Genomic DNA, 23,121 nt, shown 5'->3' with positions numbered 1-23,121 from the left:
ACAACAACAACAACAGCTTGTTTTTGAATGAAACCGAATTGAATTGAGTGTTTTTACGCCTTCTGGTGACGTCATCGCGCTGACCAGGAAGTAGAGCAGCCAGCACGCGTCGATCCGCTCGCTGCATGAGCGTGCAGCACGAGCGTGCCACTTTGGCCCAATTGGACAGTTTACATGTCGGTAAGTGAATAGAAAGTCAATCTCAAATTCTGTCGACATTGTTTTGTATAATTTGCGCGTCGTCTCGCAACTAACTGTGCCAGTTAGCCGAGCTAAAATGCGAGCATGTAACCCGAATTGACTGAGCACCCAAACTTCACTCTGAGGCGTTCGACTTTTCGTTTAGTTCGAGTGTCGCTTGGAGACCAAGCGGAACATTTAGTGGATCCAATCTAAATACAAACTTAGGCCATGACGCGGTGATTTCGGCATTTCTTTTGTGTACCTTTTCTCCCATTTCATCCCATTGAAATGTGGACGCTAGGCTTCTCGTTCTCCTTCATGACCTCTCGTCAAATCCTGCTGTCAGTGAAAAATGATATTTGAGCAAACGTCAGAATGAGGTGACATTGCTGCATGAGAACTCATGAATCATTTTGTCTCGTGGTGCGTTCAGGGACTCCACATGAGCAGGAGGAAAGTCGAAGTTGCTGGTGTGTCAAGCCGACTTTGCTGAGCTGCGTTCAGGGACTTTAGTCATGGCTGGGAGACTGAGCTTCTCAAACATCACAGCCCTGGCCCCCATGGTGCGGGTGGGCACGCTGCCCATGAGGTTGCTGGCGCTAGACTACGGGGCTGATGCGGTCTACTCCGAGGTGAGGATGGACAGAGTTCACGGGTTGAGGTCCAGGCCAAGCGGGCTTCCATCCATCGCACTTGTCCCGTTGTTTGGCAGGAGCTGATTGACATCAAGATGGTGCAGTGTCGCAGGGTGGAGAACGGTGAGCGCCGGCCGGTCGGCAACAGGGAGTGTGTGTGTGTGTGTGTGTGTGTGTGACGCGTGTGCGCTTGGCAGAGGTTCTGCAGACGGTGGATTTTGTGGCGCCGGATGATCGCATAATGTTCCAGACCTGCGCAAAGGAGAAGCAGCGAGTCGTCTTCCAGATGGTGAGACGAGAAGCCAAACGCGGGCGCGCACTTATTTGACGCGTCTGTTGCGGCGCAGGGTACGGCCGACCCGGACAGAGCCCTCGCCGTGGCCCGACTGGTGTGAGTTCTCGAATTTGCAGACTGCTCTGGGCTGTTCCAGAAAGTGTTTGTCAATGTCGTCCTGCTGCTCGCCCCAAAAAACGCTTGCGCTGGCGTTACAGGGAAAAGGACGTGGCGGCCATTGACGTCAACATGGGCTGCCCTAAGGAGTATTCCACAAAGGTCCGTTGAAGAACATCACAGGTACTTTTATTCAACTCCAGCCCGTGTTTATTGGCTGTCAATCATTTTTTGCAGGGCGGCATGGGCGCAGCTCTCCTGTCCGATCCTGACAAGATCGAGGCTGTGAGTGTCGGGCGCCTCGGAAGCGGCCGGGCTCGGCCCGGCTCGCCTCTTAATGCGCTGGGTGTTGCGTGCAGATCCTCCGCAAGCTGGTCGGCGGCGTGGCCGTGCCCGTCACCTGCAAGATCAGGATCCTGCCCTCGGTAACAACTCGTTGATTCGTTGTCCGCTGCGTGTATTTTTCCTCAAGCCAATTTCTCGCAGCTGGAGGACACGCTGACTCTGGTGCGGCGGATCGAGAAGACGGGCGTGGCCGCTATCGCCGTCCACGGCAGGTGAGCCCTTTCCCGTCGTTAGCGTGCCGACGGCGCGGACTGAACCGACCAGCGCGCAGGTTCAAGGACGAGCGGCCCAGACATCCCGTCCACTGCGACTACATCCGAGGCGTCGCCGGGGCCGTGTCCGTCCCCGTCGTCGCCAAGTAAGGATGCGCACGGAGCAAAGTTCCAAATCCAAAGTTGACGTTTGCAAATCAAATAACACCGTCAGTGGTGGCTCCCTGGACCTGGTCAAGAGCTACGACGACATCCGGGCCTTCAAGGAGGCCACGGGCGCCTCATCCGTCATGTTGGCGCGAGCAGCCATGTGGAACCCGTCGGTCTTTCGCAGCGCCGGACCGCTTCCTCTCCACGACGTCATGATCCAATACCTCACATACGTACGTACGAGTCGCCGGACGGGTGCGCGACGCATCACGTGACTTGGTGTGTGTGTGCGTGTGCAGGCGCTGCGCTACGACAACCACGCCTTCAACAGCAAGTACTGTTTGTGTCAAATGCTGCGGGACAAAGTGGAGTCGGCTCTGGGCAAACGCGTTCAGGCGGCGCAGAGCAACCGAGAGCTCAGGTCCGAGCTCGGACGCAAAGACCCGCCGTGCCCGAACGGCCGTGTCCAGATAAACAATTGCCGTGCGTGTTCCAGCGAGGCGTACGGCCTGGAGGAGCTGTTCCAGCAGACGCAGGCGGAGCTGGAGGCACGTCGCGACGCCCTGCTGAGTCCCGAGCGACGGCGGGGAGACGTCATCGCCATGGACGGCGACGTCACCACCATGGCCCTCAAGTTTCAACGGTACCATTTGCACCCGCCCCACATGAAAAAGGTTGAGGGAGCTGATGTCGTCGTTTGGTTGCGGGAGGCAGACGTGAATACCCGCCGCAGCTCACGCCCAAGATGTTCCTCCTGGAATGGAGCCGGCGACAAAAGATGGAGCAGCCCACCTACCAAACTGTAAACGAAAAATGCCTTCGCCATTGAATGGCTCTGCCAGACCGCAACATGTGCGTGCGTGCGTTTGTGTGGCCGTTCAGGTGCAGCGTGCGCAGGATCGAGCTTTCCAGTCCACCGTCACTGTGCAAGACAGGAAGTACAGATCGTCGCTCTGGTGTGTACACACACACACACAAACCAAAATCACAATGAAGAGAATCGTGCTGACAAAGTCCCAATGGATATTTTGCTGTTGTCAATTTTCAGGGAGAAGTCAAAGAAGTTTGCGGAGCAGGCGTCCGCCGTGGTTTGTCTGCGCGCTCTGGGAATTCCCGAAGGTCGCGCGGGCGAGGAAAATGTGGAAGGGCTGCACAAAAGGAAGATGGAGGACACTCGCAACGAGGATGAAGACAAGAGGAAGAAGAAACAAGTGATGAATGACGACGGAAGCTGCTGAAGGCAAAAACGGCATCAATGTTACCCGTTTGACTTTTTATTTATTTTTAGCTCCCTTCTACGCAGCCACCTGCAATGCACTGAAGATGATGTCACGCCCGACTTTTGCCCGCAAACGTTGCCTTCGGCCAACAGGGGGCAACATCGTTTGGGATATCATCAATTTCTTGCACGTCAATTTAGTCAATGAGATTCTAATTTTATGTCCTAACATTAAGCGAATGTTATGTTTTCTGGAAACCTTCTGATTATCTTTTGATTCTTGTCCATGATGTAGGTTGGGGGTGTCCAAAGTGGGTTCTGAAGGGCAGCTGTCTTGCCTGCTTTTGCTGCAAGGTGTGCTGCAGGAGCGACACATGTAAAACACGCAGGACAGGACGGCGGCCCTTCACAACCCAAGCTGGACATGCCTGGTGTAGGAGAAGCACTATATCCAGTTTTTCTTTCTTTATTAGCACAAGAAGCTCATGTTATGATCAAACAAGTGTCCTTCTGAAATAGTAGGGTGACCCCCAAGGAGCATTGGGGGCAGCAGAGCGTACCAAAATAAAGTTTAACTGCACATCGCACAGTGCAGGAGCTATGAAAGGGGCGAAGAGTGCACGGCCAACTACAAACCGGAAAGAACGGGGATGAAAAGAAAAGCAGAAACTTTTGTTGTAAGTTGATATCAACAAATGATACCTTTGGATATTTCTTCCTGACAGTGCGTAACCGTAAAAGACGGAATCACACTGATTTGATTGACTCGAATTGTTTATGGGCTTGATTTCTAATTCAATTCCAATACTAATGGAAGGCAAATCACAATCACGCCCGATCGATGACGTCAGTGTCGGGCCAGCATACGGTGCGTTCAGGCATCTCGGGACTTTACGTATATACCGAATTAGTAAAGTGGATGAGACCCAAGACAGACTAAGGTATCGCAAGCCAACTTAACACGCTTCCCGCCCTATTTGCTGAAAATATTCAATCAGAATAAAATGGAATTGACTTTGGAATTTTATCTACAATTTCCATCCATGCTCGTCGCGTATCTGAACTCAATTCGAATTCCACGCAAGATGAGAACAAACTGAAGAGGACCGAGGCGACCTGAACGCGGCAGCAGCTCAGCGCGAGGAGTGCAAATGTACTCTTGCTGCACCAAACAGCAGCCCAACAAGTCTGTCAGTCAGTCAGTTGGCCATCTCCTCCGACCTCCAAATGTAGCCATCATCTCAACAAAGTTGCCCTTGAAGGCTGCAGATGCCCACGAGCAAGCTAGACAGGCGACATCGAAGACAGGCAAACTTTTCTTTCATTCTTTTGGAGCACACCTATTTTGGTGACTATGTCCTCCGCAAAGTGTGCGGAGGAGGAGCTGGACTTTGCTCTCATCTTCGAGGAGGACAGTGGACAAGGTGAAGGTTAGTAGTGGCCTGTCACTTTTCCAACAAGTTTGGCTTCCTCGTCAAGTTGACGTCATTTAGCGCAAGTTCGGCCGGATGTTGTAAATGGCGACGTTGGCGTAATATAACTCCCCAGGAAGCAAAGAAGCACAACAATGCTCATTCCTTCCACATCTTTTACAACGCCAGGTGTTCTTTTTGTCCCGGAATATAAACACGGTGCTCGCCTTTCGGAGCATGTCGACCAAACATGCCCGCGATTTATCTTGAAATGAACAAGAGGAAGCGCTTCTGCTTTGTGCCTCAATCTGACACGCCCAGGTGTCAGCTGTTGAATTCTGCTCCATTTTTAAATTGGCACTTGGAAAGAAAAAAAGAAAAAGAAACTTGCACAAATTTGTTATGATGATACTTGACCGGTGAATTCCATGGTGAATTTTTTTCTACTTGCCGTGTCAACACTTGATGCACTTTTAACAGCACAGTGCCAAGTAGGAAGGCCACAAACAATCTTGTCAAAGCCAACTATAGTTTAATCATTCTATTCTACTTTATTGCCTTGTTTTTTTCTTTCGTTTCTCGAGTGACTTTCAACTTTAAATACTCAGAGCCACTGAAGATGTCAGCTGTTTTTGACCGGTTGGAGTAGCTTGGAAAAAGGCCATTGTGGGCATGGCCAATCCAATTTACCTTGCCAACCCAATAAGTGCACATCAAGAAAAATGGTGTCACGTGATTTGCCATTTGTCCCAGCCTCAGTTTGTCAGCACACTAGTGTTTGAAATCCCAGGTGTAAATAAACGTTGCCGCCCGCAAAGCCGGCCACAAGTTTGCAATGCAAACATTGACGAGGGTGCCGTCCGTCTCTTGCCAGGTCTCCGTCCTCACGTGACCGCACCTCCGTGGCCCATGCGGGCCGCTCCCCCCTGCAGGCAATACGCCCTGTCCGATGATTGCGCCCGGGGGAGCTCGCCGGCGTTGCACTGTCCCAGCATCCAGATCACCGCCATCGCGGCCAACAATGACGACGGCGGCGGCGGCAGCGGCGGGCAGTGCGCAGAGAGCGGCTACGTGGAGGCGGCTTGGCCCAGAGACCAGCTGTACCTCCCTTTGGACCCGTGCTACCGTGACGCCCCCTTCTGTCCCAGGTTGTTATGCAGAGGCACGCAGGGTATTTTTTACCCCCCCCCCAAAAAAAGGCCTGGTGTGCAACGGGCCTGTACTTGAGCGCCACCTAGTGGCCAGGTGAGCGTATATTATATTGCCTTTTTTGTGCCACCGCAGCCCCTGCAGCAGCGTGTCGTCCCGCAGCTGGGTGTCGGACCTGTCGTCCTGCGACTCGTTGTCTCACGCCGCCGATAAGGACGCCGTGGAGGATCTGCGCGATGCCGCCCTGCTGCTGGCGCTGGGCTCCTCGGAAGGCGGAGCTGGAGGAGGAGGCGGAGCCTTTGGCGTGGAGCTGTGGCAGCAGAAGTACCAGGACCCGGCGCACCCGGCGCTGTCGCCTCACCAATCTCCCCAGCACTCGCCTCGCACCAGCGTCACCGAGGACACGTGGATGAGCCGCTGGCCTTCCTCCAGGTCACCACGGTTACCGCTAGCACCTTTTGAATTCGATTGTCAGAGCAACCCGTAGGATCGTTTTCTTTGTAACGCGTATCGCAATAGTAGAAGCGTTTAAGCAATGGATCCCAACACTGCGCAGACTGACCGCCCGCCCAGCGTCTCCGTGCGGGAAGCGCCGGCACGCAGAGGCCGACGCCATTTCCCGCTCGCCTTCCCCTCAGCGCTGGTCTTCGGACGACGCCTGGGCGGGCCACTCCCTCCATGAGCTGGACGTCCCACCTAAGACCAGAAGGACATTGGGGACGCAGCTGGTAGGAGATTCGCCGCTTGAGGAAGTTCTCGACGTCGAGGCGCCGCCACCGGCAGAGGAGTCAGGTGCCGGCGGCGACTTGAGCGAACTCTTCCTGCGGGTTCCCGCCCACTTCAGCTGGACCGGAGCCGCGCCTCTTTTCAGGTACCCCGCTCTTTGATGTCCAAGAGAGGAAGTGGCGTGATCCCGAGGTCCGCTTCCCTCAGAGCGTCGTCACCGCCCCCTCTGGATTTTCCTCTCCCGAGCGGCTTCGGGCCCAACCGGCTGAGCGTGGAGGCGGAGCCCCGGCCGTACCACCGCGCTCACTACGAGACGGAGGGCAGCCGAGGCGCCGTCAAGGCCGGCGACGGAGGACACCCCAGAGTCAAGGTGAGCCCACGCGTCGGGAACGACGCTGCGACCCTTGACCTCGGTCGGCCGTGTGTGCAGCTGAGCGGTCCGTGCTGGCGTCCCCCCGCCGGCTTGTTGCTGTTCATGGGCACAGCGGACGAGCGCTGCCCCGTCCGGCCGCACGCCTTCTACCAAGTCCACCGTGTGACGGGTAAGACGGTGAGCACGCCCTGTCAGGAGAGGACGCTGAACGGGACCAAAGTCCTGGAGATCCCACTGACGCCCGACATGAGGGCCACGTAAGCGCAACAAATGTCATTGGTCTCTTTTCAATGTCCGACTATTATTCGTTTTGATAAGGCGGACAAATTGGCCAATTTTGGGAAACGCCATTGAAAAGAAAGCACAAGATGTGAAAAGGCAAGAATTGGGTTTGCTCGCTGTTGCTCAGCATCGACTGCGCCGGAATCCTGAAGCTGCGCAACGCCGACATCGAGCTGAAAAACGGCGAGGCGGACGCGGGCAGGAAGAACACGCGGCTGCGCCTAGCCTTCCGGGTGGCCGTGCCGCAGTCGGACGGACGGACGCTGTGGCTCCAGACGGCCTCGCGGCCCATCGAGTGCTGTGAGTGACGCCGCCGCCGCCGTCGTCGTTGCCGCCGACGTTTGTTGACGTTTGTCTTGCAGCGCAGCGTTCGGGTCAGGACTTTCCTCGCGTGGAGCGCTTTGCGCCCAGCTGCTGCCGGCGGGAAGGAGGACAGCGGCTGCTCATCATGGGCTCCAACTTGTCCTCTCGCTCCAGGGTGGTCTTCCTGGAGAAAAGTCACGGTGAGCTCTCCACATTTTTTACTGGCTTGAATCTTTCAACGTGGCGCGTTTGAGCTTTAATGGGAAATCACTTGCTGCCAGATGGGCGTGTCCTTTGGGAGACCGACGCCGCAGGCGTGCTTGAAGCCAGCAGCAACGTAGGACATGTCTGGATGCCCGCCACTTTCTCCAGCCCGCCTGATGTTTCTTTGTTTTGGGTGCCAGTCCAGCCTGACGGTGGTGGTTCCGGCCTACGGGCGCGACGCCGGCCTTCCGGCGCACGTGCTCTTCTACGTGTGCAACGGCAAAAGAAGGCGAAGCGCTCAGCAGAGCTTCACGTATCTGCCGGGGGTCCTCCCTAATGTGCCGCCCCCCACCCCCCTCCTCGAGCAGGAGCCCCGGGAGACGGGGCCGCCTTCCTGCCGCGGCGACGAGCAGGCGCGGCACGAAAGGTGGGCGCGGGGCACCGGGACGGACATCCAACGGGAAACGGAGGACATCCTCGCGTCAGCGTCTCAGCTCCAGGAAATCACGCTGGACGATGGTAAGAGCGCCCCCTTTTTTTGCTGCCGCTGCTTCATTGGTAAAACAAGACCATTTGTTTTACAATTTGTGCAGTCAACGAGATCATCGGCAGAGACACGGGCAGTCTGAGCGGCGCCGACCCGCCGGACCCGCACGGCCAGAGCGACTGCAATGATGCCACCTTCCCTTTCTGCTATGATAGCTAGCCTAGCCTAGCTAAGCTCGGGGAATTTTAGTTTGTGTGCTTATTTTGGAGTCTACAGCTATTGCTGGTTTTAGTTTACAGGATGCGCGAAAGCATGTAAGACGCCAACATCTGACATTTCTTTCTGTTGATTTAATTAAAATAGCATGGACACCAACTTAAAGGACAAAAGTTGATTTTGGCCGACTTGGGTTGGCCTGAAAGCGACGCATTGCTCTGTAATTGATTGATTAATTAATGAGGCAATGTGCACTCGGCAGCCACATTTCCATTGCGTTTTGTAATGTCTCAAAGCCTTTCCATTTCAGACTGTGCCTTCAGCATCGTTCCTAGAAAATCACAATGTCCCATCACCAATGAGGTATTTTTGGAACAGGCCCACAAGCAACTCCTGAGGCCCCACCGGTCGTTCATTTAAAGAGCCGTTGGTCCGGGTCCATTTGGACGAAGCAAACCTCGCGGACGGGTCGGCGCTCCGAGGACGTCCAGCAGCTACGGGCGCAGGTGTAGACCAGCACGGTCCCGAACTCTGGCGGCGAGCGGTGGCAAGCCGCATCGGCGTCCTTCCAGCTCAGCAGCGCGACCAGCGCCGGCATGAGCTGCAGCTCAAACATCAGCGGCCCCCCGCAGGACGCGCACGCCGACGTCGGCCGCCACTCGTCGGCCGGAGGTTTCGAGATAAAGAGCGGCTGCCCGCCGCGGCAATAGCGCAGGATCTGCCCCGGGCACGTCGAGATCTTCTTGCGGAACCTGGAGAAGAAACAATCGCCGTGACGCGCTCCGCTCTTCTCGTACTTCTCGCCGCCGTCGTCATCCGGCTGGCCCGCGACCGCTCCCTCCCTCCTCTCGTAGTCCCTAAGCAGTTGCTCGGCGTGCGACCGCTCTTCCACGTCATCTTGGCCCCAAGCGTCCTGCTCGTCCACCACGCTGATGAAGTACGGTCGCAGGACGGGAACGTCCGGCGGAGGCTCTCCCAGATGCAGGACGTCCAGTCGGTCGCTCATGACGTCCACGGGAACTACAATGATGACAGACAGATTTTGTATCAAACATCCCAAATGATCATTTATTTAAAACACAGTAGAACAGTCAAGTTTAAAACCAATTCTTCAGCATGAAATGCAAACGTCACTACAACTTGACGTCCCACTAAAGGTAGCTTGTTTTTTCCGCCCCCTGGCGGCCGTCAAGGGTAACGCCGTGGTAAACAAAGTTGGCTCAAGTCGTACGTTACCTGTTTCTTCCTCCGGGACAGGCTTGGCGATGCCTTCCTCCTCCTCCTTCTCCTTCTCCTTCTCGTCAGCCACGATGCCCCAGTCATCAGCTGAGTCACACCAGTCACTAGCCGACAGAAGAGTCTCCTTGGCCGGCTGGAGCTCGCCGGGCGCCGCTCTCTCGTCGACCTCCAGGCTCTGCGAGCGGAGCGCCGCCCAACTGTCCGGCCGTCCGCCGCACTCGGCGGCCGGGCAGGCGAACAGCTGGAGGCACCGGTGGTACGGCGACTCCTCCAGGGGACAGTACACCTGTACCACGTGCACCAGCGGGGCCGAGCAGTGCCCGCAGTGGGGAAAAGCCCGGGGGAAGCCCGCTACGACGTCCGGAAGGCCGCCCACCTTGTTGGTGAGGAAGGACGTGCGATGCTTGGACTCGTCGAGCTCGCCGTCGCAAAGACCCAAAAGAGTCACCGCCATGGTCACACGTCGCGTTATCCAGCGGCTCTCGTCCCAAAGTAGGACCTCTTCTTCTTCGCTTCGTGACCACTGCTGCTAAACGTACACTGACGCCACCTACAGTCATCGAGCGGCAATAGCGTCCCGTACGAATGCTATTTTTAGACCACCGAAAAAAAATCTCATCCAAAAAACAAATTCAGAGTAACAATAAAATCAACACCTCGATAAAATAGTGTAGAATAATTCTATATAAAATAAAAACCAAGAAAAGAAAAATTTAGTCTAAAAAAATAACAATTCAGACCCAATGAGTGACCATCATGTCAACTTGATTTATTGTCAATAAGTGAGGTCAAAGGTCTAAAAATTGGATGGAGGTGATGCTGATTCAATGTCAACGTAACACATCAAAGTTACTTCTTAAGGCAAGGCAAGAACATTTTCTCCCTCCAAGAAAGAAACGAGTAGACGCTCATGCGGTCCGCTTGCAGCAAATGACAAGTTGATTGTCACGGCGACCACAGAGCATCCCGCCAGCAGGAAGCGCTCAAAGCCGACGCCTCATTCACGATGCCTTCACTCGTCATCGTCGCGGGTGACGAGCGGCGCTCGGTTTGGCGGGAGGTGGGCTCGGATCCGCTGCCAGCGGCCCGGTGGCCAAACGATGTGAGACGCGCGGCCGTGGAGGAGCGCCAGCGACACCTTGCCGCGGCACAAGGCCAAACCAAACAAAAACTATTAGTACGGACTGAGCGCCATCCTAATTCCCATTGGATTGACCGGCAATCTAACAGAAGGCTTGGTGCGGCACTTTTGCTTACCGGGCCAAAGGTGTTGCTATCCAGACTGTGGCCGTGGTGGTCGCCCTCAATCCACAGGTGGCCGTCGGGGACGCACACGTGTCGCTTCTTGTAGCTCAGAGTCCTGCATGGTCCAATGGTATTCTTTTGGATTAACAGTGCAAACTAGCTTAGCATGTTCCAAGAGAGGAAAGGAAGGAAGCAATGACCTGATGAAGTCTCCCTCCAGGCCGATGACACGCTTGATGATCTTCTGCTCCGGGTTCTTGGGTGACCTGAGAGGACACGCACGCAGCCAGCCATTCACCGTGGGCTGACACAGCATCATCACCTTTGGAGGGGACTCACAAGATGGACACGATGTCTCCTCTCTGGACGTGGTACTTCCTGACACTCCAGCGATTCAGTAGGACCACGTCACACTCGGACGCTCCTTCTGGGTTCAGGAAGGGCTGCAATGCAAACACGTGCGCATTCGTGTCCATTTTTTTGTGCTTTTTATAAAAGGGTGGGTGTGGTCACCTGCATGGAGCCGCCCTCTACTTTGGCCACGTACGCCAGGCGGTCCAGGACGGTGACGGTGACGGGCACGGCCACGAAGAAGCCGCTCACAAAGGCGCGCAGGTAGCGCCGCCCTCTTGCGGCCCCCTGAGCCATGCTCACCTGGACAGGCGGGAGACAGCAAGCTGGGGGGCCGGCACACAAAATGACATGCATGACTAAAGAAAAATGGAATTAATTTATTATAATCTATTTTGTTGTATGAATAGATGGAAATGGAAGTAAGAATAGTGCAAAGGAAAATAATCATTGCTGCAGATTTTAAGTTTGTAAAAGAAAGCTACTTTTCCTTCGAATATTCATATGCTGCTTGTAAACCCTCAACCCACTTTTAATTCACACAATTTGAATAATTACTTATCATTATTCACTACTAATTGAATATTTGGTCACTTAATTTGCAGTACACAAAAAAAAACGCTTTTTGTTTGACCGCAACATCCTGAAAAAAGGAGCTAACAGCTAGCCACGTGACTATTGAGAGCCTCTAAGGATATGAAACATAATCAAATAACGGCGCAGAGGTAGTTTCACTTTCCGTGCCGTGACGTCCGTCACCTTCGACAGCAAAAGAAAACCAAGGACAAGTGAGCATGTACCGGGCTAAAGAAACTATGCTCATGCTAACACACTCACCAGCATGAGCTTCACTTTCCTGATGCCGCAGGGGAAGTCACTCCGAAGTCCCAAAGCCTGACCCTTCAAGGTGTTTACCTCTTCAACCTCGCACTATTTCCAAAGAAAAAAAATCACAAGATGTATTCATACGGAAAACAAAACATTATTCGAAACATACCATTTATTTTATTGCATAAGGCAACCGCTGACGTCATAAATCATGGGCGTCGTGTGGCCTGTGATTGGTCAAATCTGCTGTATTGGTCATGTGATATAGTAAGATGGCAGCTCGCGACAGTGGCGATGATGGTATGAGCAACTTTTGAAATGCATTTCACGCCATTTTAAGCTTCTTTTTCGATTCTTTCCGGGGCTCTTTGAAAGAAGCCAACTCATGAGATGGTTGTCAAATAAAACCATCAGTGACATCTCCAACGCTTCCGTTTTTACCGGCTTTAGCTGCTCGTGGTAGAACAAGCTAACTTTTGAGTGTTTCCCAAAATTAGCTCGATGGACAAAGAGCAACTTGTTCTGATCGTACTTTTGTAATATATGATTATACTTTGTGTAAACAATAGCGAATGTGGGCAGCTTTCTTTGTGAAGTGAAATGAATTCATATAATAGAGAGGAAAAAACCGGAAGTGTCACGGGTCAAATGTTTTTCCTCCGAACATGTGGTCGGTGTCAGGCATGGACCACATCCTGGAGCCGCTGTGTTTCCCAGAGCAGTCTGAAGCTGCCGATCCCGGCGATCCCGACTGCCATCCACCCGGTCCACCCTGCGGCGGTGCACAGACGCTGGCGTGTCTCTTCTGCCCAGAGACACTTCCAGTGATCCAGAAGGACGTCTTCCTCAAACATCTACTACTGCAGCACAAGTTGGTCATCGCTGATGTCAAACTTATTGCAGACCTCCCAAAGTGAGTCACACGCAAGCCTCGCGTGAAAATCGCTTTACTCCCGAGCAAACCAAGTTGTGCGCAGGTACCTGCTGTACTGGAAAGGCCGATTCTTGGAGCAGCCCGTCACGGATTTCTGCAGTGAGATCAAGACCAACTCCACCGGGCCAGTCGGTGAGTAGCGCGCAAAGGTGTTTGTGTGTGTGACACATGACATCACAAGAACGTCCGTCCGGTGACCGTCCAGAGAAACAGGAGCTTTACTTCCTGCTGTGCGACGTCCTTCCGGAAGACCGCGCCCTGCGCGAGAAGCTCCAGCAGAGACGGCTGGTGAGAACCACGCGATGTTTTTGGGCTCTTCTGTGGTTGATGGTGGGCTTTGGCCTCCCATCTTCCAATGGGAAGCCCCTGATGATTTCTCCTCGTTTGCATCCCCAGGAGGAGGTGCTGGAGCAGCAGCAGAAGGAGCGAGAAGATCGCAGCTTCCGCCGAGTGTGCATGTTTTGCAACGATGAGTTCGCCGGGAACAGGTCAGACGTCAGACGACGCGCAGAGACCGTCAAACTAAACCTCAAAGGGAATCGGACCTGCTTTTCAGGTCGCAGCTCCTGAACCACATGGCCCGCGAGCACGCCTTCAGCATCGGGCTTCCCGACAACATTGTCTACTGCGAGGAGCTTCTGGACACGCTGCAGAGCAAAGTGGACAAGTGGGTTGGCACGCCGCTTCCTTTGAAAGACGGCGTGGCGTTGACGCTGTCGTCGTCTCCTGGCGGCAGCCTGCAGTGTTTGTACTGCGAGAAGACGTTCAAGGACAAGTTGACGCTGAAGGATCACATGAGGAAGAAAGCGCACCGCCGCATCAACGCCACCAACCGCCAATATGACCGATTCTACATCATCAACTACCTGGTAGCCGCTAGCGTCCGGGCGCCTGCTTGCTCCCCCTAACCCTAACCCGCCGGCAGGAGCTGGGCAAGACGTGGGAGGAACTGCAGGCCGAGGACGACCGCGAGCTGCCGGACGACAGAGACGAGTGAGCGGACGAGTCGGCGTGGGGTTGCGTGGCGTGGCGGGGGCGCTCGCTTCGGGGCGCCCGTCTGACCGCCTTCTGTTTGCTTCTCGCCAGCGACTGGTCTGACTGGCGCGCTTGTCCCATGACGGCCGTCTGCTTGTTCTGCAATTATCGGCGCGACACCATGGACGAAATCTACGCTCACATGAAGGTAGCCAAACAGGCGGGAATGTCTTTGAGTTTCGGACTCGACGGCTCAATTTGGGCGCTGCTTGTCTGTTGTTCCAGGGGGCCCACGACTTTGATCTCCAGCATCTGAGGGCGGAGCTCAGTGAGTTGGCCGCCGGAAGCCACGCGCCGTCCGGCGTCTGATACGCGCGCTGCTCCTTTTTCAGAGCTGAGCTTCTACCAGCAGGTCAAGCTGCTCAACTTCATCCGCCGCCAGATCCATCAGAACCGCTGCCACGCCTGCCAGGATAAGTTTGGCTGCAGAGGCGACGTCCTACGCCATCTGCGGGAGCGGCGACACGCCATGACGCTGCCGCCCGCCCGCGCCTGGAACCAACCGCAGTGAGTTTCAAAAGTCAACACTTGGACTCGCAACTCCACTTCTTCGTTCCTCTTTTCAGGAAGTGACGTCTATCTGTTCCGTCAGGTACTACTTCCCCACTTATGAGAACGACGCCCTGCTGTGCGCGCTTCCCGACAGCGACGGCGAGGACAGCGACGGGCGAGCCGGGGAAGACGGCGTCCCCGTCATCGCCGAGGACGTGTTGGACGCCAAGCTGGTCAAGAAGAACAGCGTCCTCAGGAAGCTGCTGAAAAACGCCACGTGAACCTCACCAACCTTTTAGCACCGGACTCCTGGGCACTTCATGTCTCAGATTCTTTGCCATAACAATAAATGGGTTTATATTTGTCTCCAAAGTGAGCATTTGGGATTTGTCTCCAATTGGCTCTTGGACTATGGATGGAAACGTATTGCGTATGCCACACATGAAGAACACGTTCAATGTCATGTTATAACGTGATCAATTGGCGATGACATGCTTAAATTTAAAATTAGCATGTCTCATTTGTTTTGAGGCAAAATCGACGTTTAGTGGATTGCTGCATCTCAGTAAACCCTCTCCCATGACTCACAGGAGTGACGTCATTGCCCACGGCAACATGCCGCTGCACATATTTGAGGATGAGTTCGGATATCTTGTGCGAAAAGTGACTATTCCAACTGTTCGTTTTACTATATTCAGAAGCCGTTGACGTCTGGATAGTCACGAGTTTTCGTTTTGAAAACACTTAGTATTGACTATTCAACTTGCACAAGACGAGCGGAATAGCCTGCAGTACACACGCAAGCCGATAGAGGGTGCTGTTTGCCCATCTAGTCAGAGCTGGTCGAGGAGCGTCAAGTGCTGCTTAGCTCACTTGGATGAAGCTTTGCGTTTCGTACGAACATGCTTTTGCTTTTGGGCTTGGGACAATGGCTGTCAGCCAGCGTGACGGCATTGTCTTTGTGCGACTTGTTAACTGCCACTGAGCACAGCGGCTAACGGGGCTGCGAGCCAGCCGGTCGGACGGACGGGCGAGTGACGAGCCTGCGACTGTGCGAGACGCCGCCGCTGCCGCCGCCACCGCCACCGGATGAGCAGCCGAGGAACCCAGGACGCGTCGACGAAAGGTGACCACCAACAACGTTGCCTCTTTTCTGTCTTCAGTCGCTCGTCTTCCGGCTTAAGCGAACGCGAGACGTCGGCGCCCTTAGCCGGAAGCAAACGACGGCTCTTTGTTTTGTTGTTAGCCGATGAAGCTAATTGTGGCCACTTCCGGGCCCGGTTCGGATTGGCTGAGTCACAGCAGCCCACAACAAACATCTCCAACTTGGAGTGAGCTCGCTCTCGGCCAGCTCCATTCTCTTGGGATATAGACAAGCAAATAAAAATAAAAAAACACCTGGAAATAAAAATAGCACCAAATGTTGCTCAAGTGGGACGACCGTATTTTGGTTTGACAGCTACATTTTGTTATGAGTTGATGTCATTTTCTCCCACGCTTCATAGATATGCATATTAGGTGACTAAATACTTCATAGTCCAAAAGGTTCTAAGGTTGATTTTTTAGACTTTATGTTTGTCATCAAATATTTAGATGACTCAGGCCCAGTAAGCAATTTTTCAAAACAAACAAACAAAGGGGTGCGGGGGGTGAAGACAAAGATTGAGACCTCAGGAACTCCATTTATTTAGAACCGCAGTTCAATCAGAAAATTCACTCCAGAACATATCATCCATCTGCGGTTTGAATCTAGCGCCCGCTGAATTTCCCAAGCAGTGACATCGCACAAGGCAACGCAAAGCGTCAAGTTGCCACTTAATGGCCACTTCCACATTTATGCATGGGAAATTTACATTATCTTTCAAATGGCACAAAAAGCAACATTGATTTCAAATATAGGGGGGAAACAATGAATAATTCACACGGTAAATTTAAAGGCCTCAACGGTGAGGTCATCAAGCGATCACGTGATGTTGACTGATGTCACGGCTTGTCCGAGCGCATCCCGTCACGAGGGGTCGGGACACATTCCTGCCGGGGGGGGTCACAAGGGCCGGCGCTGGCGTCACGTGATCTCATTCCTCACTTTGGTCCTAACTGAGGCGCCCAGTAAGCACCCTCACTTGCCACGCCGAGCGAGCGAGCGTGTGCGTGCGTGCGTGCTAGCAACACCATGAAGCTGACAGCTGAGGAGGTGAGTCCAGGGCAGTCGTCTGCTTGGCTGTCAACTCTCACTTTGGTTGACTTCCCATTTGCCGCTTCCTCTTTACGTTGCCGAGACCTGCGCTCCAACTCGTTGCGACTTTTCTAGCCAAGTTATGAAACGAGCCTCAGGTTGACTTTTGAATTGATGCTCGTTACGGCGTCACTACCCTAAATGTTAGCAAGCGGGTGCGATGGCTCCCTCGTCCTGCCAACGTGACGCGTGCGCCCGTTTGCTCCCGCAGGTGGCGCAATTGCAGCACCCCATGGCGCTGTACGACGAGAACATCGCCAAGAACGCCTTCTTCGTGGCGCTGGAGAAGCTCCGGCCGGACCTGTGCGAGCGCGTGGCCCGGCTGCACGGCATCGTAAGGACTTAACCCAATCATTTTTTTCTCGAACCGTGCCGGCTAGCGACGTCCGTTAGCATTTTTGTAGCCGTAAAGCGAACCGCTTGCTGCTGACTTGCGCAGGTTCTGGTCCCGTGCTGCGGAAGTCTCGAGGGTAGCGTCGTGTCGGAACTTCACTTTGACAGCTACGTTCTGCACGCCGTGGAAGACGGATACCAGACGGCAGACGGAAAGGTTGGCCTTTTCCTATCACGGACAAACGAAAAGAAATCCCGTCTTCATCCTCCGCATCTTTCCTCGCAGGACGTCCGGATCCAGGACAGGCGGGTCCTGTTGGGATCTGACCTGGCGCCCCCGGTCTCGCTCCCCATCCTGTTTGAGGAAACCTTCTACAACGCTAAGGAGGAGAGCTACAGCGTCCTGTGCATCTCCGGGCCGGTGGAGGCGGCGGAGGAGGCGGAGTCGGGCCCGCCGCCGAGGGCGCCCAGCGCGACTTACCACCTCAGGAGCCTAGAAGACGTCAAAGTGTTCCTGGGCCGCCACAGCCACAAGTTGGACAAACTCATCGCAAACTTCTCTCTGGCCTTCAAGCAGCACGAGCGAAAGGGACTGCGGCACCACATAGTAGGACGCGCTGGCGAGCCGCTTGCGCTTTTGGGCCGCACGGATGCGCCACGTCACGTCACTCCTTTGTGTGTTGCTAGGACTCCACCCACGGCTTGTACACACGCTGCCTTCAGTGTGTGCTGCGGGACGCTCGGCCAGTGAGTATTGGGGGGGGGGGGGGGCGAACTCGTGGTGACGGTCGTCATCTCCGTTGCTATGGCAACCGCAAACCAGTTCCGCTTTGCTTTTGATCAAAATCATGTGAAGCTTTGTCATCATCTTAGCGGATTTTGTCATTGAGGTCACGCGGATCCATCTCGACTGCCGAGCTTCCCGTGATGTTTTACGCAATGTCCGCCAATTAGAGTTGCCATCGAGCCATCGCCAACCCGGAACGCTTGAGCGTTTACCGCATGTTCTGGAAAATATCGTTTCCGTGCAAATGCGTAGTAACGAGGCAGCCCACGACAGGAAACGTTGACAAAGCTCCGTCCGGCCGCGTTCCGACGAGCTGTCAATCACGAGGCTGTCGTGCTGTGTTCAGAAGGTGTCGGCCAAGCAGGAGCTCCAAACCAGTCTGGTGAAACAAGCCGTGGAGGTAAGGACGGCAAAAGGCGCATGCACTGCCGTCGCCAACTAACACGCCGGCGCTCCGCTTTGCTCAGGTGTACGTGCATCACGCCATCCACCCGCTGATCTTCAACCTGGTGTCGACGTTGGAAGCCGGACAGGTGGGCGGAGCCCGGCGCCGCTCCGAGACGGCCGGCCGGCCGCCTGACTGACGCCTTGCCCTTGCTTGCAGGACGCCGCCTTCAACAAGACCACCAGAAGTCTTCAAGAGCTTCAGCACAAAGACGTCGGCGTCAAAGCGCATTTCAGGTGGAATGATTTGTGGGCGGCACGTACAAATGCTACGTGATGATGATGATGAACAAATGCTAACTCGTGTCGTCTTCTGCGCCGTCAGCATCAACTTGTCTCGCGCCAAACGGGAGCTGGGTCAACTCAACCAGCAGACGTCGCCGCTCCTCAAGCTGCTTTGCCTGCGCAAGGTGGCCTTGACCGCCACCCGCACGGCGTCCTCGGCAGGTAGCCACGCCACGCCACGCCAACCTCAAGCTGACTTTCCACTCATTGCGTGTGCGTGTTTTGCAGTCAGCGTGGAAGCCGTGTGCGCCGATGACCTGCTGTCCATCATCCTCTATCTGCTGGTCAAGATGGAAATCCCCAACTGGTGAGACCCGACACACACACAGACACACGCGTGTGCGTGCGTGCAGGCTACTGACTTGTGTGTGTGTTTGCAGGATGGCCAACCTAAGCTACATGAGGAACTTCTGCTTCTGTCAGTCCAGCAAAGACGAGCTGAGCTATTGTCTGAGCACCTTCGAGGCGGCCGTCCAGTACATCAGCCTGGGGAGGCTGCACCACACGCTCTCCGTGCGTAGCCCGCCGCGCCTAGCCCACCGCGCCTCGCCCGCTGGCGCTGACAAATGCACGCGTGTCGTGTGCTCAGGAGTGCCACGGCCATGCCAACAACAAGGTGCAAATGAAGGTGGATCTGGCGAGCGCCTCCACGCCCATCGGCCGTTTGTTGGAGGTCAGCGCCGGGCGGGACCTTTGACCTGTCCTCGCTCGCTCGCGCTCGCCACTCACGTGCGTTTGCATGCGCAGCACGTGGCAGACGGGAACGAGGCGGAGGTGGAGCGTCTGCTGAGCGAAGGCGAGAGCGAAGAAGACGTGCGGCCGTGTCACCCTTTGTGCTCCTGTGACCTCTGCGACCTCCAACGGTCCGGGTCAGACTTTGTTTTTCCTGCGGTGTCTCGCTCGCTGAATGATAAATGAAGGCGCAGAAAATACTCTGGTGGTTTTCAGGGGTACTGCAGTCAGTTTCATCCCCAAGTCGCTTTTGTTGGTGATTGCAGGAAGCTGAACGACCCGTCCGTCGTCACGGCGTCCTCCAGAGACGAGCGAGGCTACACGCCGCTGCACGTGGCCGCCGTCTGCGGTCGGTCAGCAGGAAGGCGCGCGCGGCATTCTCGCCCGTGGGCATTAGCAACGTGGCTGCTTCGCGTGTGTGTGTAGGTCAGGCGCAGCTGATTGACCTTCTGGTAGCCAAAGGAGCACCGGTCAACGCCACCGATTACCACACGCTCACACCGCTGCACTTGGCGTGTCAAAAGGGATACCAAGGAGCGGCGGTACGTTTGGACGCCGCCGCCGCATGCCGCCATCGTTTGCAAATGCATCTTTGCTCGTGCGTAGCTGCTGCTGTTGCATTACAAGGCGGATGCGGACGCTCAGGACAACAACGGCAACACGCCGCTGCACTTGGCCTGCATGTACGGACACGAGGACGTGAGTTCACCAAAATCCCACCCGTCTTCCCGCACGCCATATCACCACGTTTGTCCTTTTCGTCAGTGCGTGAAGGCGCTGGTCTACTACGACTTCCAGAGGTGCAGCCTGGACCTGGCCAACGACAAAGGCGACACGGCGCTGCACGTGGCGTCTCGCTGGGGCTACGAATCCATCGTCCACGTGCTGCTGGAGAACGGCGCCAGCGTGCACGCGCTCAACAGCAAAGCGCACACGCCCGCCCACTGCGCCCTCAACTCCAAGGTCCGTGCGGGACGAGGCTCGGCGGCTCGGCGTCTGATCTGCTTTTTTGGCCGCGCAGGTGCTGGCGTTGCTGCGGAGGGACGAGGGGCAGCGCTGCGCTCATGTGAGGACGCCGCCACCGCCGCCGCCACCTTGTTTTTTTTTAACGACGTCCGTCTTTGCCCCTCCCTCAGCCTCCCGTGCGAGTTCCTGCCGCCAGCTCGGAGCGCAGCGGCCGGCGCTCGTCCACGTCAAGCGGCGCGTCGTCCTCGCCGGCCCGCGAGCTCCCGCCCGAGAGCGCGTCGGTGCGACATGGCCAGGTAACGCCCGCGCCGTTGCCGACCAAGCGCCTTTCCTTTTGCTGCTGAGCGTGTGTGTGTGTGTGCTTGACAGGTGGAGAAGCTGCTGCGGGCTGTGGCGGACGGAGACGTGCAAATGGTTCCCCCCCACACACACTATAACTCTTTTGTCATTGCCTCTCTGTTTTTGCTTTCAATTTTTCTGAGGTTGCATTTCTGTGCGTGTTTCAGGTGCGCTACCTGTTGGAGTGGACAGACGAGGAAGAGGCGGGGGCGGCGGCGGCGGCCGAGGCATCGCTGTGTCATCCTCTGTGTCAATGTGCCACGTGCGCGCCGGCTCACAAGGTGGCTGGCTCGCTCGGGTGTACCTTCCCATCAAATTTGTGTCCAATGTTGACGTCAGTGTGCGTGCCTTGTGGTTATCAGGCGCGTGCGGTCCCGTGCGGCGCCTTGTGCGTGCGTAGCGCCAACGCCGACGGCGTGACGCCGCTCCACGTCGCCTGCATGTACGGCCACGGCGAGCTGACGGCGCTCCTGGTCCGCCACGGCGCCGACGTCGAGGCGCGCACCGAGCGCAAGGCCACGCCGCTTCACCTGGCCAGCCAGAACAACCACCTGCAGGTGGGCGGGCAGCGCCGCCGCCGGCCACCACGCTTGTAACGCGCTGGCCTGTCCAGGTGGTGAAGTTCCTGCTGGAGTGCAACGCCAAGCTCAACAAGAAGGACCAGTACGGCAACACGGCTTTAATACGCGCCTGTCTCCACGGCAACCTGGACACCGCCGCCACGCTCCTGCAGGTGAGTGCGGACGTCAAGCCGTAGAGAGGCGGGCGCGCAGACGGACGCCGCTCCTTTTTGTTTAGAGCGAGGCGCTGGTGAACGTGCGCAACCGGCAGGGCAACACGGCGCTGCACTGCGCAGTGCGGGCCGGCCACCGGGCCCTGGTGGATGTCCTGCTGAAGGCCGGAGCCTCCCCGCACCTGCGCAACAAGAAACACAGGACGCCTCTGGACGCCGCGTATCAGCGAGGCGGAAAGGTGAGTCAATTCTTTGTCAATGTCTTCACATGCCAAGACACACAAAGAAATGGAAATGACGTTCCCACTGACCGTCGCGTCACCGTCTCTCTTTTGGCTGTGCTTCAGAACGCCGAGATCGTGCGATCGCTGCAGAAAGCCTCGGGACTCCCCCCGGATGACGAGCCCATCAAACTTCTCTCCGTGCCCAAAGGCACCCTGGGTAAGCGTGACCTCCGGCTCGGCTACGTTCACTCAACCCGCTGATGTTTTGCCTCCTTTTTCGCAGCTCACTCCTTCGTTCAGTGTCTGAGACTCAACGATCCCGCCCGCCAAAAGTCAGCCGCCGGCAGGTCGTCGCCCTCGTTGGTCCTCATCGCCACCTTCCTCGTCCGTTTTGACCTTCTTTTGTGCGCAGGATTCAGCAGACGAAGGAAACGTCCGGCAGTCCAAGCGGGCGCTCGGCTGCACCCGAGCAGGTCCGCTTTGTCTTCCTGTCAATTATTACTCGTCACTTCCATCACTCCCACATATGGCAGTCCACCGAAAAGTTGTCGAGCTAAATGCTAAGCGCCAGAGATGGGCTCATGGAAATGAGCAGCACCTAAGCAGATGTGTTTGCGTGTGCAGGTGAGTCCCGGGGCGAGGAGGCCGCGGCTGCGGCGCGGCGGCACGGCGGACGCCACCGCCTCGTCGGCGAGCCCCGACGGCACCCCTGGCTCCAGAGGGCGGGGCCTGACCCGTTGGCACACGCTGGACTCGGGAGAGGAAGCCCCGGAGCCGCCGATGGACGTGCGCGTTTGGACCAGACGTCGTCACGACGACGACGACACCAAGCGCCAAAGCCCCGCGGCGCTCGCCTTTCTGATGACGTCGCCGCCGCCGCCGTCAGACGGACAGACGCCGCGCGACTCCGTGACGGAACGGTCGTCAGACGACGGTGACGTCACTTCACGTTTACCCGCAAGCCCGCCGCTACACGCCAATGCCGGGGACACGGCGGCCATTTCCGGTGACACGTCTGCCACCGGTCTCGCTAGTGGAAAAGGCAATCCGTGTGACATGTCGCACACTCAGGATTCAAGTGCCCACATCGGAGCCACGCCCATTTGTAGGGACACGCCCATTTGTAGTGACGTGGCCGACGCCAAAGACACAAGGCCGCCTTGTGACACGCTGCTTCTTCCCTGTGACAAAAACGACTCCGCTGAAACATCCCACCTCCAAGACGCCAGCCCTCGTACGGCCCACTCCCCTATCGACGACATCTCCGGTGACCCCAGGGTGGGCTGACGCTGACAACTCCGGTCGAGTGCCGAGGACAGCTCATAGAGTGTGCGCGCTAAAGCTGGTGGTGGGAAAAACAGACGTCCGCAAACAGGAAATTGCGTCCATCATCTATCTTCTCCACACCAGAGGGGAGGGGGCGGGCCAAGAGGTCAAAAAGGGATTCAGCCAATTGTGACGGAGATGAAAGCAGTGGTGGGAAATGATCAAAAGTGTCAAAAGTGCATTTTTTGCCATTGAATAACTTCTCTACTACTTTCCGTCCGTCTTTTATTAACTTTGTACATCATGCTTGGACTGAAATTAAAACTCATCTTGCATGCCACATCTTTTTTGTCTGTCAGCCTTCT

At 55.8% G+C, this 23,121-nt stretch overlaps 6 protein-coding genes across 13 annotated transcripts; 4 read left to right on the top strand and 2 right to left on the bottom strand.

Moving 5' to 3' along the window:
- The first annotated feature begins 67 nt into the window (after window positions 1-67).
- dus2 (dihydrouridine synthase 2) lies at window positions 68-4,157 on the top strand. Its single transcript, XM_061283493.1, has 16 exons — window positions 68-180; window positions 617-815; window positions 896-941; window positions 1,016-1,107; window positions 1,166-1,209; window positions 1,311-1,371; window positions 1,447-1,494; window positions 1,569-1,634; window positions 1,696-1,766; window positions 1,826-1,912; window positions 1,981-2,149; window positions 2,216-2,337; window positions 2,413-2,559; window positions 2,631-2,718; window positions 2,799-2,872; window positions 2,965-4,157. The coding sequence occupies exons 2-16, from the start codon at window positions 699-701 to the stop codon at window positions 3,152-3,154; spliced, it is 1,422 nt and encodes a 473-aa protein (XP_061139477.1). The 5' UTR covers window positions 68-180; window positions 617-698; the 3' UTR covers window positions 3,155-4,157.
- A 71-nt stretch (window positions 4,158-4,228) lies between these two features.
- On the top strand, window positions 4,229-8,446 carry LOC133157163 (nuclear factor of activated T-cells, cytoplasmic 3-like). Of its 4 annotated transcripts, XM_061283479.1 has the most exons (11): window positions 4,230-4,565; window positions 5,422-5,695; window positions 5,832-6,128; window positions 6,253-6,567; window positions 6,630-6,792; window positions 6,853-7,052; window positions 7,205-7,377; window positions 7,440-7,580; window positions 7,662-7,717; window positions 7,785-8,103; window positions 8,178-8,446. In XM_061283479.1, the coding sequence occupies exons 1-11, from the start codon at window positions 4,490-4,492 to the stop codon at window positions 8,288-8,290; spliced, it is 2,127 nt and encodes a 708-aa protein (XP_061139463.1). In that variant the 5' UTR covers window positions 4,230-4,489; the 3' UTR covers window positions 8,291-8,446. The 4 variants fall into 4 exon arrangements, with proteins under 4 accessions (XP_061139461.1, XP_061139462.1, XP_061139465.1 ...); XM_061283477.1 differs by having other exon boundaries at window positions 4,229-4,565; window positions 6,630-7,052; XM_061283478.1 differs by having other exon boundaries at window positions 4,229-4,565; window positions 6,630-7,052; window positions 8,153-8,446.
- On the bottom strand, window positions 8,407-10,037 carry pdcd2l (programmed cell death 2-like). The gene is made up of 2 exons (XM_061283509.1): window positions 9,524-10,037; window positions 8,407-9,307 (listed from the first exon to the last, which is right to left on the bottom strand). Exons 1-2 carry the CDS (start codon window positions 9,978-9,980, stop codon window positions 8,700-8,702), a joined length of 1,065 nt encoding a protein of 354 aa, XP_061139493.1. The 5' UTR covers window positions 9,981-10,037; the 3' UTR covers window positions 8,407-8,699.
- A 242-nt stretch (window positions 10,038-10,279) lies between these two features.
- immp2l (inner mitochondrial membrane peptidase subunit 2) lies at window positions 10,280-12,106 on the bottom strand. Its single transcript, XM_061283520.1, has 6 exons — window positions 11,960-12,106; window positions 11,285-11,448; window positions 11,111-11,214; window positions 10,972-11,037; window positions 10,784-10,886; window positions 10,280-10,664 (listed from the first exon to the last, which is right to left on the bottom strand). The coding sequence occupies exons 2-6, from the start codon at window positions 11,417-11,419 to the stop codon at window positions 10,539-10,541; spliced, it is 534 nt and encodes a 177-aa protein (XP_061139504.1). The 5' UTR covers window positions 11,420-11,448; window positions 11,960-12,106; the 3' UTR covers window positions 10,280-10,538.
- On the top strand, window positions 12,090-14,787 carry znf277 (zinc finger protein 277). Its single transcript, XM_061283498.1, has 12 exons — window positions 12,090-12,250; window positions 12,632-12,863; window positions 12,928-13,016; window positions 13,090-13,172; window positions 13,281-13,372; window positions 13,441-13,551; window positions 13,621-13,753; window positions 13,810-13,877; window positions 13,971-14,067; window positions 14,145-14,187; window positions 14,252-14,426; window positions 14,512-14,787. The coding sequence occupies exons 1-12, from the start codon at window positions 12,223-12,225 to the stop codon at window positions 14,690-14,692; spliced, it is 1,332 nt and encodes a 443-aa protein (XP_061139482.1). The 5' UTR covers window positions 12,090-12,222; the 3' UTR covers window positions 14,693-14,787.
- Window positions 14,788-15,222: 435 nt separating this feature from the next.
- Window positions 15,223-23,096, top strand: ankrd27 (ankyrin repeat domain 27 (VPS9 domain)). 5 transcript variants are annotated; one of them, XM_061283465.1, is made up of 28 exons: window positions 15,223-15,537; window positions 16,859-16,981; window positions 17,087-17,197; window positions 17,267-17,587; window positions 17,668-17,727; window positions 18,117-18,167; window positions 18,235-18,300; window positions 18,372-18,448; window positions 18,537-18,658; window positions 18,725-18,803; window positions 18,877-19,009; window positions 19,086-19,169; window positions 19,244-19,365; window positions 19,495-19,577; window positions 19,655-19,770; window positions 19,835-19,927; window positions 19,994-20,191; window positions 20,250-20,294; window positions 20,365-20,490; window positions 20,564-20,608; window positions 20,701-20,814; window positions 20,896-21,090; window positions 21,147-21,266; window positions 21,332-21,505; window positions 21,614-21,707; window positions 21,774-21,837; window positions 21,903-21,963; window positions 22,115-23,096. In XM_061283465.1, exons 2-28 carry the CDS (start codon window positions 16,880-16,882, stop codon window positions 22,775-22,777), a joined length of 3,519 nt encoding a protein of 1,172 aa, XP_061139449.1. In that variant the 5' UTR covers window positions 15,223-15,537; window positions 16,859-16,879; the 3' UTR covers window positions 22,778-23,096. The 5 variants fall into 5 exon arrangements, with proteins under 5 accessions (XP_061139449.1, XP_061139450.1, XP_061139452.1 ...); XM_061283466.1 differs by having other exon boundaries at window positions 18,114-18,167; window positions 19,244-19,359; XM_061283468.1 differs by having other exon boundaries at window positions 18,114-18,167; window positions 21,365-21,505.
- Window positions 23,097-23,121: the final 25 nt, after the last annotated feature.

This window comes from Syngnathus typhle, linkage group LG7 (genome assembly GCF_033458585.1).
Source record: "Syngnathus typhle isolate RoL2023-S1 ecotype Sweden linkage group LG7, RoL_Styp_1.0, whole genome shotgun sequence".
NCBI classification, from domain to species: domain Eukaryota; kingdom Metazoa; phylum Chordata; class Actinopteri; order Syngnathiformes; family Syngnathidae; genus Syngnathus; species Syngnathus typhle.
Note: the sequence above shows the minus strand (reverse complement) of the source record. Positions and strands in the feature narration are given on the sequence as shown.